Source organism: Trachurus japonicus, chromosome 3, assembly GCF_045865225.1.
Source record: "Trachurus japonicus isolate A0001 chromosome 3, Traja_1.0".
NCBI classification, from domain to species: Eukaryota; Metazoa; Chordata; class Actinopteri; order Carangiformes; family Carangidae; genus Trachurus; species Trachurus japonicus.
The window spans coordinates 11,532,365-11,549,288 of NC_140909.1; the positions used below are offsets into that span (position 1 = coordinate 11,532,365).

At 40.6% G+C, this 16,924-nt stretch overlaps 1 protein-coding gene across 4 annotated transcripts; it reads left to right on the forward strand.

Annotated features, from left to right (window-relative positions):
* Window positions 1-259: 259 nt before the first annotated feature.
* On the forward strand, window positions 260-8,657 carry hnf4b (hepatic nuclear factor 4, beta). 4 transcript variants are annotated; one of them, XM_085761366.1, is made up of 10 exons: window positions 260-680; window positions 2,202-2,376; window positions 2,918-3,012; window positions 4,472-4,578; window positions 5,248-5,403; window positions 5,488-5,575; window positions 5,700-5,852; window positions 6,689-6,946; window positions 7,140-7,232; window positions 8,050-8,657. In XM_085761366.1, the coding sequence occupies exons 1-10, from the start codon at window positions 575-577 to the stop codon at window positions 8,091-8,093; spliced, it is 1,275 nt and encodes a 424-aa protein (XP_085617492.1). In that variant the 5' UTR covers window positions 260-574; the 3' UTR covers window positions 8,094-8,657. The 4 variants fall into 4 exon arrangements, with proteins under 4 accessions (XP_085617492.1, XP_085617509.1, XP_085617500.1 ...); XM_085761383.1 differs by having other exon boundaries at window positions 270-680; window positions 7,158-7,232; window positions 8,050-8,229; XM_085761374.1 differs by having other exon boundaries at window positions 307-680; window positions 2,211-2,376; window positions 8,050-8,629.
* Window positions 8,658-16,924: the final 8,267 nt, after the last annotated feature.

Sequence of the window (16,924 nt, forward strand, 5' to 3'; positions counted from 1 at the left end):
TTTCCAAGATAAGAGAATACCATGTAAATTTTCTGCTAAAATTCAATAAAAGACATCCCAGCAGGCAACCTTTGGACTTGTCTATTGACTTTTTTATGACATTAATTTTCCCAATAAAATGAACTAGTCATGAATGTATTGTTACATGTAGGTCACACATCTTTCTCTCAAGTCTTATCTGTTTTTGGTGCTCACACTGGGTCCTGTTTATCTGTTTCTGAACTCTCCCCTTTATATACTTTACTGATAAGAAACAAGCAAACAGACAGTGGGCCAAATTTCAGTGCTGTGAAGTAACTGGAGTGGACCATCACAGAGCAGCTTATCAACCCCCCACAAGAGTGTTAGAAGTGGCATAGTAAAGAAGGTTAACATCCATAGCTGGGATCGAGACGACAAAAACAAAAGCTGCAAACAAGTGTAGAAGAAGGAAAGGGATACAGCATACACATTGGATTCTTGTGATGAAGAGAAACTGAGCCGAGTGTGATCTGGAAGTTACAGTCGATACTGGTGGAGAGCTGCTTGTCGGCCAGTTTCAAAAACCCTTTAAACATAGAGCCTCATCAGAGCCATGAAGCTTCCTGGGACTATCCTTAAACTGGAGTACACTCACTGCTGTACAGACACTGAGCATTTAAACAACACAAGGGTGATACCACTGCAAACTAATACAACAGGTATGATGAAAACAGCTTGGTGTGTCCAAGCCTCTCCAGTGCCATGAGTTACCAATCCACAAAATACTGTAATTGTTGCAGTTATTATTTTCAGATTAGGTTTTTAGAGTGCAACTAACAATTTTTAATTATATCTACCAATTATTTTCTCAATTAACTGTCTGATCTAAAAGCATGTCCTCTGGGGCCTGACAGAAAAAAATGACAGAATCCAAAGTCTTTAAATTGCTTGCTCAGTCCAATCAGTGGTCCAAAGTCAAAGGGAACTTCATAATGATATTTTAAAAAAAGAAAGAGAAAAGCGGCCAATCATTACAATTGATTGGCTGCATTGAAGCTTGTAATGTTTGGTAATTTTGCTGAAAGAATTTATTCAAAAGATAAATCAATGTTCGGAATAGTTGCAGATCAATTTTCAGTCTTTTGACTATTCATTTCAGCATTCTCCATACGTTTACATTCTCATCTAATTCCCCTCATAATCTTATCCCCTGTCATCGTTATAATTAGGGCTCCGTTCAGCTGAATCAGGCCCTTTCCTTGCCACTTTAAATGAAAAAGCTTTACCAACAGAGCGCTCTTCAAATTCAGATAACTGCAAGGCAAATGTATTCTAATCTCTTAATTCAATCTAACTGATCTTTGACCACAGAAAGCATTTTCCCTGTTAAATCGCAATCCCTAGCTGCTTCATCTCCCTAAACTAAGTATGCAATTTACATACATTATAGCCTGGGGTCTGTACAGTACAGGCATCAGTGCAGGAACACTGCACCAAGAATGTGTATTTGACGGTCAGTGCTTTTAAAGACAGACAATCCTGCAGCAATCAAACCCTGGCAAGATGCAATTTGGAGCAACACATGGAAGGGAGAATTTAAACAGAGCATCCAATGTAAAATTAGCCAGAGGAGAGTAGTGGACTTTGGTTCGCCACTGACCTCTAACTGCTTTAATTAAATGGGGAGTTTTCTCTTCCTCTTGAGTAATAACTACCAGTTCTCCTCTGAGGTCCATGGCACTGGCAGTCACAGAGCAGTGATATCACTACCTATAACCCTAGTTTTATTATCAACACCATTGCTAAACCTATGAAACATTGCAGGCAATTCCTAAGAGGTCGTAAGTTCACAATCAACACCTCACCGCATAGCCATCACGGTGTGCAAGGTTATTTCTGTTCACAGAGGTGGAATAAGATTCATTTGGTGCCTTAGTTGATAAAAGGGGATCATGAATAATCGTGTCTATCAAGGTGTCTGTCTGCTCTAAACAAAGCTGATGTTCTCTCAGCTATGTGATGTGTGATGCTTGTGAGGCTTGTTAGATTAGGCACAGAGATATTTATTTATTCATTAGCAACCAAATAAAAGGTCTTAAGAGAATCCCTTTCCTCTGCAATGCTAATGTCTATCACATGTCTCATATTCAAACTTTTCATCAGGCACATAGCCTATATTTTATTTTTACCCAACATCTGCAGGTTCTTTTTTTTAGTGTCTTGTCTATTTTAATTGACAGATTCACCAGCATCAGCAGCACCTACCCCAGCTCTCTCACATCCAGATGGAGATAGGACTCGGTGTTCCATATGTGCAGATAGAGCCACAGGTAAGCATTATGGAGCATCCAGCTGCGATGGCTGCAAGGGCTTCTTCAGGAGGAGTATTCGCAATAACCACACTTACAACTGTAGGTGAGTTCCATCATTTATCCCGCATAATAGAACAGATCATTATTAAATAATAACTCGACAATACACAGCATGAACAATAACAATGAGAATTTCCAAAAGGTCTTTATTTAAGTTCAAGTGAGAAGTTCTCTGTGGTGGTAAACCTCTCACTCACTGCACAACAGTGTGAGATGTATCACAGAGGAAACGACACCTTGCAACAGCAAAGCAACTTTAAAAGTCACAGTCACTGGGACCAGTCCAGGCATGGAGAAAATAATATTTATAGAAACAGGGGACTCTAAATCAATGGTGAGATATAGCTGTAGGCTTTTTTTGACTTTCCCATGTGAGCAGTAGATTGAGCCATGCTTTGCCAACAGCAGATTCTGTCATGTCTGATCTTGCATTAAAAAGTGTCCCTGAGTGCAGAGTGAATTGTCAGGTGTGAAGGCTCAGGCACAATATATGATCAATTCCAAAACCTCAGAGTATTCAATGTGTGTAATTGTGTCTTCTTCCAAGAAATATTAAAGGGGAACTCCACCTTTTTTTTTTCTAGGTTCAACAGGCAATGCTCTGTGGAGAAAGACAAAAGGAACCAGTGCCGTTACTGCAGACTACAAAAGTGTTTCAAAGCTGGAATGAGAAAGGAAGGTCAGAGGAAATGTTTTTATCTTCATAAGCTGCTTTCTTTAATTTAATACAGTGTGCCTTCAGGGTTTGAATTCTAATAATGTAATTGAACCACAAGAACCTACATAAAAGATTGAGAAAAATATTCCAAACTTAAAAAAAAACAACTTACTATTTGCATTAAAAGCATTTGCAATAAAAACAAAAAAACAAACAAAAAAACTCAGGTCTACTTCTAGGAAATGGAAAAGGGGATCACCAGTGGTTTAATGGAGGAAAATATGTTTTTATTTATTTTATGTGCAACAATGATTGCGTCAGCATTGATTTTTGTCCATATTGATGTGCCCTATGTGTATCTTTGGCCTTATCTTCCACCGACTCCCACAGATAAAGCAGAGAAAGAGAGATGTGATCAGAGGAGCCATGAATAGTCTCTACACATGAATAATTAACTTGACTGAGTATGTGCAAATATTTGTTCTGATTTTTTTTTTCTGGAAAGAAGTCGTTTGCAACCCCCTGCAGCGAAGGCCAGGGCTACTAATTTAAAAGTTTACTGAAGTAACTTGTTCGGTTTGCATAACATGCTGTAGAATAAAATACCAGTCGTTTACACTTGACCTCTGAGCATGTTCCCTGTAAGTGTTTACTCCTGATCTGGACTTAACTGATGCTCTAACAGAACAGAAGATTCATTTTTGACATTGTCATGCAGCACCATGACAGTGAAGCGGGGAGTTAGCCCCCTGCTCCTTCTCCCCCTCTAGTTTGATTAATATACTCCTGATTGGTTGCTGAGAGAACAGCTCTGATGACTGATTACTCTGACTCTCGGTCCTGTTGTCTGACTTTGTAAAGCCATATTGGAATCAGTCCTAGGCCTTCCAGATTGCTCTCTTTCTAATGACTTTCACAGGGTCATCAACATTTGATGACATCTCCGCTAAACATAATCCAAACCATCAAGCATCCAGGCATCCACGCCCAGTTTTTATTGTGCACGACAAATGTAAGAAGTTGTTGTCCGCATCAGAATATTAAATCAATCCATATCAAACCAAGAAAGGTCTACATGACAGGAATAAAACATAATTCTGTTCAAATGTACCTGTTCATATTACTTCTCATCAACTACCCAGTTGTTTTACCTTAGAGACAATGAGATTCAGTGACTCTATACTTCTTTTCATCACGAAATAGAAATAGACATGCATACTTCAAACAGAAGGAGTCCCCTGGCACAGGAGATTGTTTTCTCTAGTTTTTTTTTTTTTTTTTTGCCATATATATAACATTTGGCATAGCTAATGTTGGCATGAACAGCAACTTCAGTGTCAGAGAGGACAGAGGGACCTTGTGGAGGCAAAGAGAAGGTCTTTTCTTTCTGAACGGGGTTGCTGCTAAGGTGAGAAAAAAAAAGATGTCCAGAGAAGCCAAGAAACGTCTCTGATGGTTCTTTCCTCTCTTTAATCTCCAGCTGTTCAGAATGAGAGAGACTGCATCAGCACTCACAGAGCCAAGGGACAGACAGTGGGCACTCTGTCCATCAGTGTGCTCCAGCGGGCAGAAGCCAGTGTGCAACAGGTAAATACACTGTTGCTTAAGACCTCAGATACAAACTTCTTGAACAGATGTGGACACTTTTCACATATATGCCAGCCAAGGGATCCCTGCACTATTTCTGGAAATCATGTTGATGAAGGTCAGAGACGAAGAGGATATAAGTTACATTTTAGACATGCAGCGATTAAATTCAGGGGAGGCTGTAGCTGTAGGCTGGATTCAGTTACTCCTTAGAAATGACAAAATTGCCGAGGGACCCCATCTAATCATAGCCCATTTAATTGCACCACTTGATCTGGGATTGTGTGCCGATGTTCAATTACCTTCAAATGAATAATAACAACCGGATATATATGCTTTTGCATGTAAAAGGAATGCAGAGACATAAATTATATGATTGGCAAATGAGTTGCTGCATTATACTGTATGTTGGTGGTGCATTTTTTCCACATTTATCACGTGTTTCCATCCACCAAAGCCTCCTGCACCTGCCTCCTGCCTTGCTTTACAGCTGTCAGGGTGCCAAAGCACTCACACACCTACAGTATCAGCATCATCACCTTTCTCATTGCCCATTCACCTCCCTCCCTCCCACACACACACACACCTGCACCTTTTCTAAGGTCCATTCCCACATTGCAGTATCACCTAATCCCACTGTGAACTCTGTCTTTGCTTTGCTGCTCTCAGTTCCCAGCGCTGGTCTCACCTGCGAGTCATGACATCTACACCAAGAAGACGGCCGATGTGGGAGATGTGTTTCAGTCCATGAAGCAGCAACTCCTCCTGCTGGTTGAATGGGCAAAGCACATCCCAGAGTTTTGTGGCCTCCCAATAGATGACAGGGTATGAAAGGGACACTATGTCTGAACAACTTACTTACGTTTTTATGCTGTTTATACCATGAGGCCTGTGTTTGTCTGTCTGCAGGTAACTCTGCTCCGAAGCCACTCTGCAGAACATCTTATTCTAGGGGCAGCGAGACGCTCACTGCCTTACAACAATCTCATTCTTCTTGGTATAAAACTGGCTGTGTTCCTTTTTATTTCACTGTTCAGTTATGTTCCTAAATATTTTAATCATTTAATTTTCACATGTATCTGGAGTAATCTTTCTTTGATATGTCTATGTTTACTGAACAGGCAATGACTTTGTGATCCCCTTGAGGGGTGCACAGATGGAGGTGTCCAGAGTGGCGTTCAGAATCCAAGAGGAGCTGGTCAAACCTCTCCGAGAGCTGGACATCACAGACAAAGAGTTTTCTTGCCTAAAAGCAGTTGTCGTCTTTGCCCCAGGTCAGTTTAGTCAGCCTGCGAGAGGGTGACAGTGGATTGTAATTTCTGTTCTGCCACTTGACCTCATCCGTTGCACCAGACAAATAACACCTTTTTTTGACATTTTCTCTCTGAGCTGTTTATTTTCTTGGCCTTTTGCATGTGTAGTTTAGTCTGAATGGTCTGGTCTGGCTTCAGAGTGTTTTGGGGGGGATTTTCTAATAATATCAGGATGTGGTGAAATTCTTGGCAGTCAGGTGGAGGTGGCTGCCTGCTGAACTTAATGGTCCATTTACCTGACAGAAAAGAAATAAAGACAGGATGAGCAAAGGACATGAGCACTGAATAGGCAAATTACAACAATAGGTGAAGACTCTGATTTGGGATTATCACACAAACTTCATTTTAACATCATTTGAACCATCCTGTTGACTCATACTGAAATATTCTCATCATAACCAGTTGTTTTGCAACTACTGTAGTTTAATTTATGCACTCAAACAGACAGTAAGAATATTCACTGGTGTCATTACAAAGATTTGAAATTAAATACAATAACAAATGTGCTTTTTCATACAGTAGGCTAAATACAATTATCAGTGTGTAGTTTTATCAATCATTGGATTCTTTGAATGAATAAAATCTTATGCAGATTCAATGCAGTGATTGGTTAAAGTAAACTGTCCTGTTGTAAAAGTAAAAATCATTCATACGTAATGCTAAAAGTTATATTTACTTTTTGTTGTCAAATGAAATTGAATTACAGCACAATTAAACTGCACTTCTATTTTGTTCACCTGTTTGTTACAGTGAACTCTCTCCTCTTCATTATATGTCCTCCTACCTTTGTCCCACAGACTGTCCCAGTCTGGAGAGTCCTCGGCTGGTTCGACATCTGCGTTTCCAGGCCCAGCTGCTGCTGGAAGAAGCAACTTGTGAGCAGCGGGGAAGGTTTGGGGAGCTCTTGCTGATCATGCCTCCCCTGCAGAGTGTAGCCTGGCAGATGGTGGAGACTCTGCACTTAGCTCAGCTGCTGGGTGAAGCCAGAATGGACAGCCTGCTGCTGGAGATGCTGCTGGGAGAGGGAGCCAAGACAGGAAATGGACCGTGTACAGGTAGAGGACACTGCTGCAGTATTCGCTTGGAAGGGGATTTGAATTATATGTTTTGTTGTAAATTGAACAATATTGAGTAGTGCCAAAATGTAGACATTTTTAATAATATGTAGTTGTACTGTACTGTGCACAACCACTGACATTGTGCCATTTGTTCATCAGCTCCCACCTTTTAATATTTGTCTTTTTCCAGATTCTCCTCCTCCTTCAGAAAACAACAAGACTCAAGGCCAAGAAAGAGCCTCATCTGAAAACGTCACCTCTGCCATCTCTCTCACCTCAGCACGTGAGCTCAGTTCAGTTTTAAAGGGATAGTAGCATTCTTTTAAAGTGGGGTTGTATGATCTACAAATAGCCCCTAAGTACTTTAATTGCAGTAGAAGACTCTCTGCACTCCTCCCGTTAGCAACGCCAGCCCATAGCCCTGCCCAGAGATTTACAACATACAGTGTTGTGAACAGACCCAAAGAAATTTTCACGGCCTGAAAGAGGTTTTACCTGAAAAAAAAATACACAGTTCCATTGTTCACTATAATACAATTTTTTCCAGCCCCTCAAAGTGCAGGAAAACCGCAGTTTTTATTTGGAGCTAACCAACTCACGTATCCCTCTGGCCAGAGTTAGCGCCTGCCGATCAGCAGTTGGTTAGGTCCAAATAAAAACTGTGTTTTTCCTGCACTTTGAGGGGCTGGAAAAAATTGTATTATAGTGAACAATGGAACTGTGTATTTTTTTTCAGGTAAAACCTCTTTTAGCCCGTGAAAATAGGCCGTTTCTTTGGGTCCATTCACAACAATGTTGTAAATCTCTGGGCAGGGCTATGGGCTGGCGTTGCTAACGGGAGGAGTGCAGATAGTCTTCTACTGCAATTAAAGTACTTAGGGGCTATTTGTAGATCATACAACCCCACTTTAAAAAAAATGCTACTATCCCTTTAAAACATGTATCTACTTGTACTTACTGTATAGAGTGGTGTAGGCTATTTTAGGAAGCTCTGACTTTGAACACTGTAGATGCTTTTATTAGATGTAGTTGTGTTAAATGCAGCTGTTCTCTGTCCTCATTTGCTAAATATCCCATGTCTTTCTGTCTTTCACCCACAGCTCTTCCAAGGGGCTTCCCTGCTGTCCAGGCTGACTGGCACTGAGGTACAGACATGTCAAAGCTGCCAATATACCCACAGTGTACAAGAGCTATACCTGTCCACACCAAGACACATGTCAAGATGCAACAACTCAACCAACTCAACCAACCATGGACACTAGAGGGATGTTATGAGCATGAGACAGGGCGCAGGATACACACTCTACACACAAACAGGCTCAGAGATTCAGTCATCCATTACTGTGGGAAAATGTCTTGTTTGTTTGGACTAGATAGGATTCACTGGATTGATAACCTTCAGCAAATTTCAAGACTGTAAAATAAACTTACTTATGCAAATAGATTAACATGTGTGCAGAATTCTAACTGATCATAATACACTCACTACACACACACACACACACACACACACACACACACACACACACACACACTACAACTGTACTATTTAGAACTGAAATGGCCAGTCTTTGCCAGCAGAGGGCACACAAAGCCTGTTCAGAAAGATTAGTCAACCTCTATGAGTCAGGTTTTTTCTTCTTACTGTAAATAAAAGCCTTCACTCTTGTTTTTGTGGTGAAAGATTTGTTGTATAAATCTGAACAGAAAACACATATAACAAGGCCAAGTAAAAAAAAAAATCATAGAATATTGATATACTTTAAAGAAAAGTGGCATTAAGCCAACACTGCAGACTCTCTTTCTACCTTTGGCTAAAAAAGACACCACCTGCCAGGTAGGTGGAGTTCTTCCTTCAAGGACACCATTTGTGTTGATCAGTAAAGGTTATTGATAGCGACTGATGTAATGAGGGATGAAGGAGTTTGATAGAGCATAAGGTAAGAGGTGCTGTGATGACTCCATAACTTGATGCCAAAAGTGTGTTCTGCATACTGAAACCTTCTCTCTCTTTCTAGCTACTCCATTTGTTTTCATCTCTTAATTACTGGTCCCCTGCAAAAACAGAGAAAGAAATCCATGCTTTATTGTTCCCTGGAGTCATTGGCAACTATATCCACAATAGAGGGTATAATCTAAACATATTGGCTGCTAATACCTTAAAAAAAAACACTCATGCATCACAGAAGTCAGGTTAATGACGTCTTCTTCTTTCCATTTGAGACACCATCAAGTCTGTGACATTTAATCTTTACCTAATCAGCGAGGGAATTCTTGATGTTAAAGAAGTTATATAACATTACATAATCCCATAAAGCTAAGTGCTTCAATGTAATGAGAGAAAAAAAAAAACTTCTCCCCAGACGGTGGACGTCTTTTCAAAGTTTACTTTTGCCTGACAGCATATACAGTATGTCCTTGGCTCGCACTCTTACACCTGCATACTGTATAGAACGCTCATATAGACCAGCTGGATTTCTCTAGTGTAACAATGAGACACTGTGGGGGACAGCACAGGGCAGACTGATGATGTTCAGCAATGTACAGCAACCATAAAGTAAATATCCTCATAAGTGTGATCATATTTCCTAAGCTGCCACAAAGAGATCTAAAGAAGGAAAAGCATTTTCAGCTTTTCAAATAATACCCCAGTGTTTCTTTGCATAGTCTTTGGTTTACCCTGACAATCCAAAGATGGGCATTTGAACTTCCACTGCAGTTAATGCCCTCATCTTCAGACCATCCACACCAGGCTCTATCTGAGATTTAGGTTAAGTGATCTGTGTTGACCAGCAATCACCATCAGCCAGAGGGGGAAGACTCCACCGCTTTATCCTGTGGGAGGAAACTTGGAAACAAAAACAGGACTGGAAAAGTGTGCATAATGGGCATTTCTTCTGTAAACTATTTCATGCTCCATGTAATCTCTCTCCTTTCCACCACAAAGAAAAAAAAACATTGCATGATATGTCATTTCAAGTAAGATCAGGGCTCCTCTATGGTTTACCTCATGGAATAAGGTCTGAATGAATAAATTAGAAATGTAAACAGGTCAAAGCTTCAGTGCTTCAGTGATACTGTCAGTGTAATCATTTTGCAGGGTGCAGAGTAGGGGATGTTCAGTTATAGCTTTGTGAAAGAACAAACTGTCCTTTATAGACTAAAAGGCTGGTTTCATGCAAAAGTTACTGTAAGTTAATTAATGTATCAAAGATGCCATTTTGCTTACTAACCCTCCTCAGATCACGGAGCAGGTTATGCTCATCCACCATTTACTCAGACAGTTAATGGGCTTTTAAACAGGAACATGAGATAGTTGAAAATGGTTTTCTTGTCATACTCAGGTTTCACTGTTTGTTGCCTTTAAAAGGTTCAGTAGTGACACTGCTGTGATGTTGATTTCCTTCCCAGGGGCCTGCTGTGCTGGCAATCTATTGATCTGTCAAGCTCAGCAGAGAGTGTGGTGATCAGTGTTAAAAGCTGAACACTCGCTCTCAGCTGTCAATGTCATTCTCCACATCCTGGGCAGAGGGAGTCCAGAGGCAGGGGGGGGGTTCTGTCTGAACTGACCTTGTTATTTTTGCAACATGCAAAATCCCTCCTCTGCATCGCACACCGACTGTCTGATGTGTTTGAACTACTGTAGGAGTGTTGCTTTTCTTCCAACTGGGAATCGACTGAAATACAGAGATCACAGAGGAGACCAGGTGAGGGTTCAGAAATCAAAGTCTTTGCTTGAAAGCCGGCGGTCATACACAAGAAGTCAATCAGTGTGGTAAACAACACAAGCAAGGAGCAGTCAGAAGGCAATAAATAAATAAATCGTACACAAGGAGTACACAACTACAAACAAGTGCAGCTGGACTGGTAATACAAAGACAATTTGGCAGCTGAAAGGATGAGACATAGGACTGTATACACAGAGGACTCACTGGCTGATGAGACACAAATGACACAGAAAACTGCCGGGAAACAGCACAAAGAAAAGGAAGTAAAGCAACTGTGAACAGATAAGGCATGTGATTTCAAAATAAAACAAGAAATAAGTACAAAGAGTCCAAGACAGAAGACTGCCAGATATCTCTGAGTATCTGGGACATCTGCTCAAGTGTATAAATTGTGCGTTCTCCAATTGCGCCCACAGACCTGTTTGATTCCCTCCGCTGAAGGGCAAGAAGGGTTTAGCTATGCCACAGGATTATTTAATTATGTTAGTGCGGGAAGGCAGTGGGGAAAGAGTGGGGGAAACACTGACATCATTAAATCAGAGGTGGGTGAAATCAAATTTGCGTCTGCAAGTCTTGAAATCTTATATTAAAGCCAAAACAACTTCTTAACCATGAAGATGATCACCACATGAAACAAGTGAATGATAAACAGTGGGGACACTCGAAATCCATCTTTCAAAATAAACTGAGAACAGAATAAAAGATTATTGCGGTCACTCAAATTTCCAAAGCAGTGATGTGCAGATACACTCCCGTAGCTCTGAATAACAATGGAAAAAACTTCACAGGCAGCAGCTGAACACACGTTGTTGCCATTTTCAAAGTTTCAAACTTTACAACATGAGGCTGTAAAACTTACTTTCCATTTCATGTCTGAGAAATGATATTACTTACTGAAAATCACATGACATGTAGAAATATTGTTTATTATGTTAAAAAGGAACTTCAATATTTGTTCAAGAGGAGCAAGTGGAAGACTTCTTGCATTTTATTTCACTGGATTTCTGTGAAGCATGAATTTATTTTGGAAGTTTGCAAGAAAGGCCAACCAAGTCTCTATGAACATATTGGTTTTATTATAATGCAATCTTGCCAAATTATGAGTCTTGAAAATGATATATTGACTTAGATCAACCCATTTCAGTGTTTGTAGTAAATGTCAAATTTGTCGATCCCTAACCATAACCTGAAATGACAAATATTCAAGAAATGGCTAAGTTACAATCCCCATGTAACTTTAAAACAAGTGACAAGTAGATGAAGAAGTGGAAAAGGGAGGGAAAAAAAGAATGAACAGAAACAGTAGATGAGCATTTGCTGCTGAAGGCCTCATAGTCCAGGATTGATTGTGATGAACCCACTGCTGTCAGCGCTCTTGTCTGGTTCTCACTTCAAGAGGAAACATGGCTTGAAACACCATCATCAGTGAGATGAGAGTGATGCTGCTGAGGAACTAACACAAAGGTTCAGCTCAGTTCACTCTGGGGTTTTTTCCACAGTTGTCCCCTTATTACTGTAACTTTTCCCCTTTGCAGCTGTACAGCTCAGGTCAAGACAGCTAGAAAAAAACAATTTTTAAGATGATGATAAGTGAGGAAGTTAGTATTGCTAATTGCCATAAGTATTCATTGTATAATAAACACGTCCGTTAGGTGGGAAGTCAGGCCAGTGAGGTCCACCATCCAGATGTTTTCACTGCCCTCTCAGGTAGCAGAGACAGACAGCAGTCCTCTTTGTAGTATGGATTTATGACTGGAAACCGCTTCACCTAAATATAGCCGTGCACAGGGCTGCTCTCACCGAGGTCTGAATTTCAATCAGGGACACTGTAAGGAGAGGTAGCAGTTTAAACCCTAATATTCAAGGCAAATTAGCTGGATTATACCAGAAAGAAAGAGAAACACTTTTAATGAATGAAAAAAAGAAGTTGCTTTTTGAAGTACAAATAATTGACTGGAATATTAAACAGGACCAGGATTTACTGCCACAAACCATCATCCTCAAGAGGAAATGTGGTCCAATTTCATTCTTGAAAGTAAAACCAAACAAAAGTTAAATTCAACCTTGGAAACAGTTTACAGACTTGTAGAGCACAAGAACAAAAAGAATGTCAGTGTGTACTCTCAGACACTTAAGTGTACTGTAATGTCCAATAAAGTTTGTACTACTCAAGTGATGGAGACAAACAAAAGCTACAAATTCAGGCTCGAAACACCACTCCACTCTTACGTAAGTCCACTATAAACTGTAACTATAAAGTGATCCGTCCTTAAGCTACAAAAGCTATGTGTGTGTGTGTGTGTGTGTGTGTGTGTGTGTGTGTGTGTGTGTGTGTGTGTGTGTGTGTGTGTGTGTGTGTGTGTGTGTGTGTGTGTGGCGCAAATGCAATTGATGGCCTCAAGCTCTCTCATCTTGAATATACAGTACCCTAGCAAATAAGCACTGTTTTTATGAGATGTCTAGATCTCTGCTTTGGGTATATAAAGTTTCACGAGGCTCCTAAAAACGCAGAGGGCTTGCCAGACCACATCATACAACAAAGACAAATCGAACTCTATTTATATAGCCCCAAATCACAAATTTGTCTTAGGGGACTTGGAGATAAGGAAAAAGCTCCCCAGGAAAAAATAAATGTTTAACAGAAAAAACATGGAAAAGAGCATCAGGATGGACAGACATGCAAGAAATGTTGTACAGAGGGAGACAGCCAGATGAAAAGGAGAAAAGAGAGACAGAGAAAGGGGTCTTGAGGACAGAGTGGACACTCGTGCGCTTGAGAGAATAAACAAACAGAGAGTTAGAGAGATGCAGGGATCAGAGAGTTTACAGTAATCTTGTCAGCAGGATCACATGGACTTTACTATACAAACTAAGCTGAAGGGATTCACTGAGACTGAAACTATGTTTAAGTCCTAACCCTAAACTCTCAGTGGAGACACTTGTATGCTTTACAGCATTTTAGCCATCTTGCATAAGTGGGAACGGTGGCTTCATTGTGCTGGTCAAAAGAAAGGTTATGATCAAAAGTAACCTTGAGGTTCTTGGCCGTCATACTTTGAGAAATAGCACAGTCGTCAGGGGTTACTGCTAACTGCTCAAATAGTTGTCTATGTCTGGTGGGCCAATGACCCGTAGACTTAGTTCTGTGACATCCAGCAGAAAAGCAGGCCTCTGGTTCAAATTTTTAAAGGAATATAAAGTTGATCATCATCATGCAGTTTAACAGTGGAAAGTAGTTTCATGACTGTGTATAATTTGGCCAAATATGAAGATAAATTAAATATGAAGCGATAAAAGAACAGAGCCCTTGGGTATCCTTCACTTCAGAAAATATCGATGCAGTGTTATTGTAGGAAACACATTTAAACAAGACTTTAATCACATGAGGGATGGGTCGGAGATGCCAGATTGTCTAGCGTGCAGTGATCTATGGTATCAAAAGCTGCACTGACATCAAGTAAGTGGAGCAAAAAGCAGATGATCATTCACCAAATACAGTTTCAGTAGCACAATGGAGCCTGAAAACAGACTGAAAAGGTTCAGGAGACTGCTAGATATGTGAAGCAGTACATCAAGAGGCCAATACACAGTCAGAGATGTAGTGACACCACAATACGTCAAATCTGAAGAGAGAGAAGACAATTATTACAATTGGCAGTGAAGACTAATTGAAGTTGCTGTGATGACCCAAGAGGTTAAGAGGACCTGACCCAAGAGGTCATTTTAAATAACCAAGTTTGAGTGATGACAAAGGGCCTGAAGTGATCTTGTCAAGTTCCTCACCTGTGACCTTTCAGATCATCACCTAAGGAAGAAAAAACTTTACTGGCTGCACTGTGTTAAAGGACCATGAGCAGCTTTTCTCAATTCCTTCATGCTATACTTCATGGTGCACATTCTTCAGAGAATAAGGAAAAGTTACAGCAGAGTTCCCTGTTATGTGGATATCAAGTATTTTTCTTTGAAGCAGTCAAAGCAGTGTGTGTGAGTGTGTTCTGCTCAGTTCTGACTAACATAATAATCTGGCTCGGTAAGGACAGCAGGCAGATACAGTACAGTATACTGTGAGCTCTTTAGGGAATGGGAAAGGTGGGTGTATAGGAGACAGGACTGGGTGATTTGGGAATAAGAGGACAGGTGAGCAGTGGGGTGAGGGGAGACAGGTGGTTGACACATGGAGCAAAGTCTGAGGACATCTGGTGGACAGATGATGACAGATGAAACCAGGCTGAAACAGAAATTGTGGCAGAAAAAATTACAAGTTCTTTCTCGAAGATTTTGGTTAAGATTGGACCAGAGTTAGGATTATGTTTGGTGATTAGAGAAGTAGTGGTTAGGGTTAGGCAAAGTCTTCAGAAATGAAAGTAAGGCAATGTTATGTCTTCCTAAGAGATGAACACACAACTGTGTGTGGATTTCGTGTGTGTGTGTGTGTGTGTCTGTGTGTGTGTGTGTGTGTGTGTGTGTGTGTGTGTGTGTGTGTGTGTGTGTGTGTGTGTGTGTGTCCTCCAAATACTTGGATTTTTTTTCCTCCTTATAATTGTTTCCATAACGGGTGCGGAGATATGACCAGAGCATTAAAATTGTGGTTGAGGAAAAGTCTTACAGATAATAAAGAAAAGAAAAAGAAAAAAGACTCAGCATTTTGCCTTTTAAAAATGCATCTATCCAAGGACCTTTAATGTTATGTCTTCAAATAGAAACACCAAAAAACAACCACACATGCAAACAATTACAATCAAGGCAGGAGAAAACTAATCATTTTGACCTCACTGCATAGACAAAAGGTGAAACTTGATCAAATTGATTCAATAATATGGTGATTTGTGGCTTGATCATGATTCACCACAGTTGAATCCTCTCCATAAATGTGATTACAGGCAGTAAATCGTATTATACGATACAATAATAACCCTGACAAAAAAAAACATCAGAGACAGAAACTTGCAGAAGTCAGGACTCACCAGAGTAGCCTTTGAGCTCTAACTAATACTTATTTAGCGCAGCTCAGCATAAACTCTCCACTGCTGTGTTGACCTGTATGATTTGTTTGGCCAAGGGAATTCTGGGCAAAAGCGTTCAGGAGGAGAGGGGGTGACGTGGGGATGCAGGAACAGCTGTGTTTGCTAGTACACGGTAGAGAAGTGTGTCTCTCCCCTGTGTAGCCTCCAAAAACCCCACAATGTTCAATTTTTAGCCAGACTTGTTGCACCACTTGTGAATGAGTTGCACATCCAAAGCAGGGACACTCACACACAGAATGGGAGTGTGTGAGGCAGTTGAACAAGTGGAGGTTGGATGAGAGGGAGCAGGCTTTTAGGTTTGCTGGCCACCGTGACGCAAGGGAGCCCAGAGAACACCTGCTTACATAGACACACAGAGACACTCCAGTGGGATCAAACCTCAACACAACCCCTCACGGTTTGGGTTTTTCCACTGCAGAGAATCACCACACAGAGCACAGTTATTTTGCACAATAAATGGTGCAATTAAGGAGGGTACAGATCATGTTTTCTTCACAAGTTGTGTCTTTTGGTGCATAAAGTCTTCCATTAGTTTTCCACAAATCAACATGCCATGTAAATTTATGTCTTGGATTAAGAAGGTATCTGGTCACTGGCAGTGGATTTCTTGAATGTCAGATATTGCACAGTGAGTATTAAAATGTTGCGGTCTGGACTCTTTGGGAATACAGCTGGAGAGGAGACCTGGAATTCAACAAACAGGCGAGCTGTTGATCTTTTCATCACCCTGAAATGAAGGATTATGAAGTCAGGACAAACAGCACAGGAAGACCTGTACGTCCCTTTAACATGCTGTTAAGTTTGTTGCTATTTGGGAAATCTGACATAATGGCAGGACACAAAATCTCCAGTCCACATAAACACATATTAAACCAAAGGCAAGGCTATTTTATTTGTATAGCCCGTTTTTACAAACGGTTTGTCTCAAAGGGCTTTACATGGCATCATGACAACATCCTCTGTCCTTAGACCCTCACATCGACTGAGGAAAAACTCCATAGAAAACCCTTTTAACAGGGAAAAATCGGAGAAACCTCAGGGTGAGCAACAGAGGAGGGATCCCTCACCCAGGACGGACAGACGTGCAATAGATGTTGTTACAAAAATGTTGTTAAACCAAAGTCAAATGATATACTATATAAAATATACAATATACAAATAATGTTTCTGCCTTAGTAAATAACATGACCTACACACACAGCCTTTACGATAACCCTGCGGTG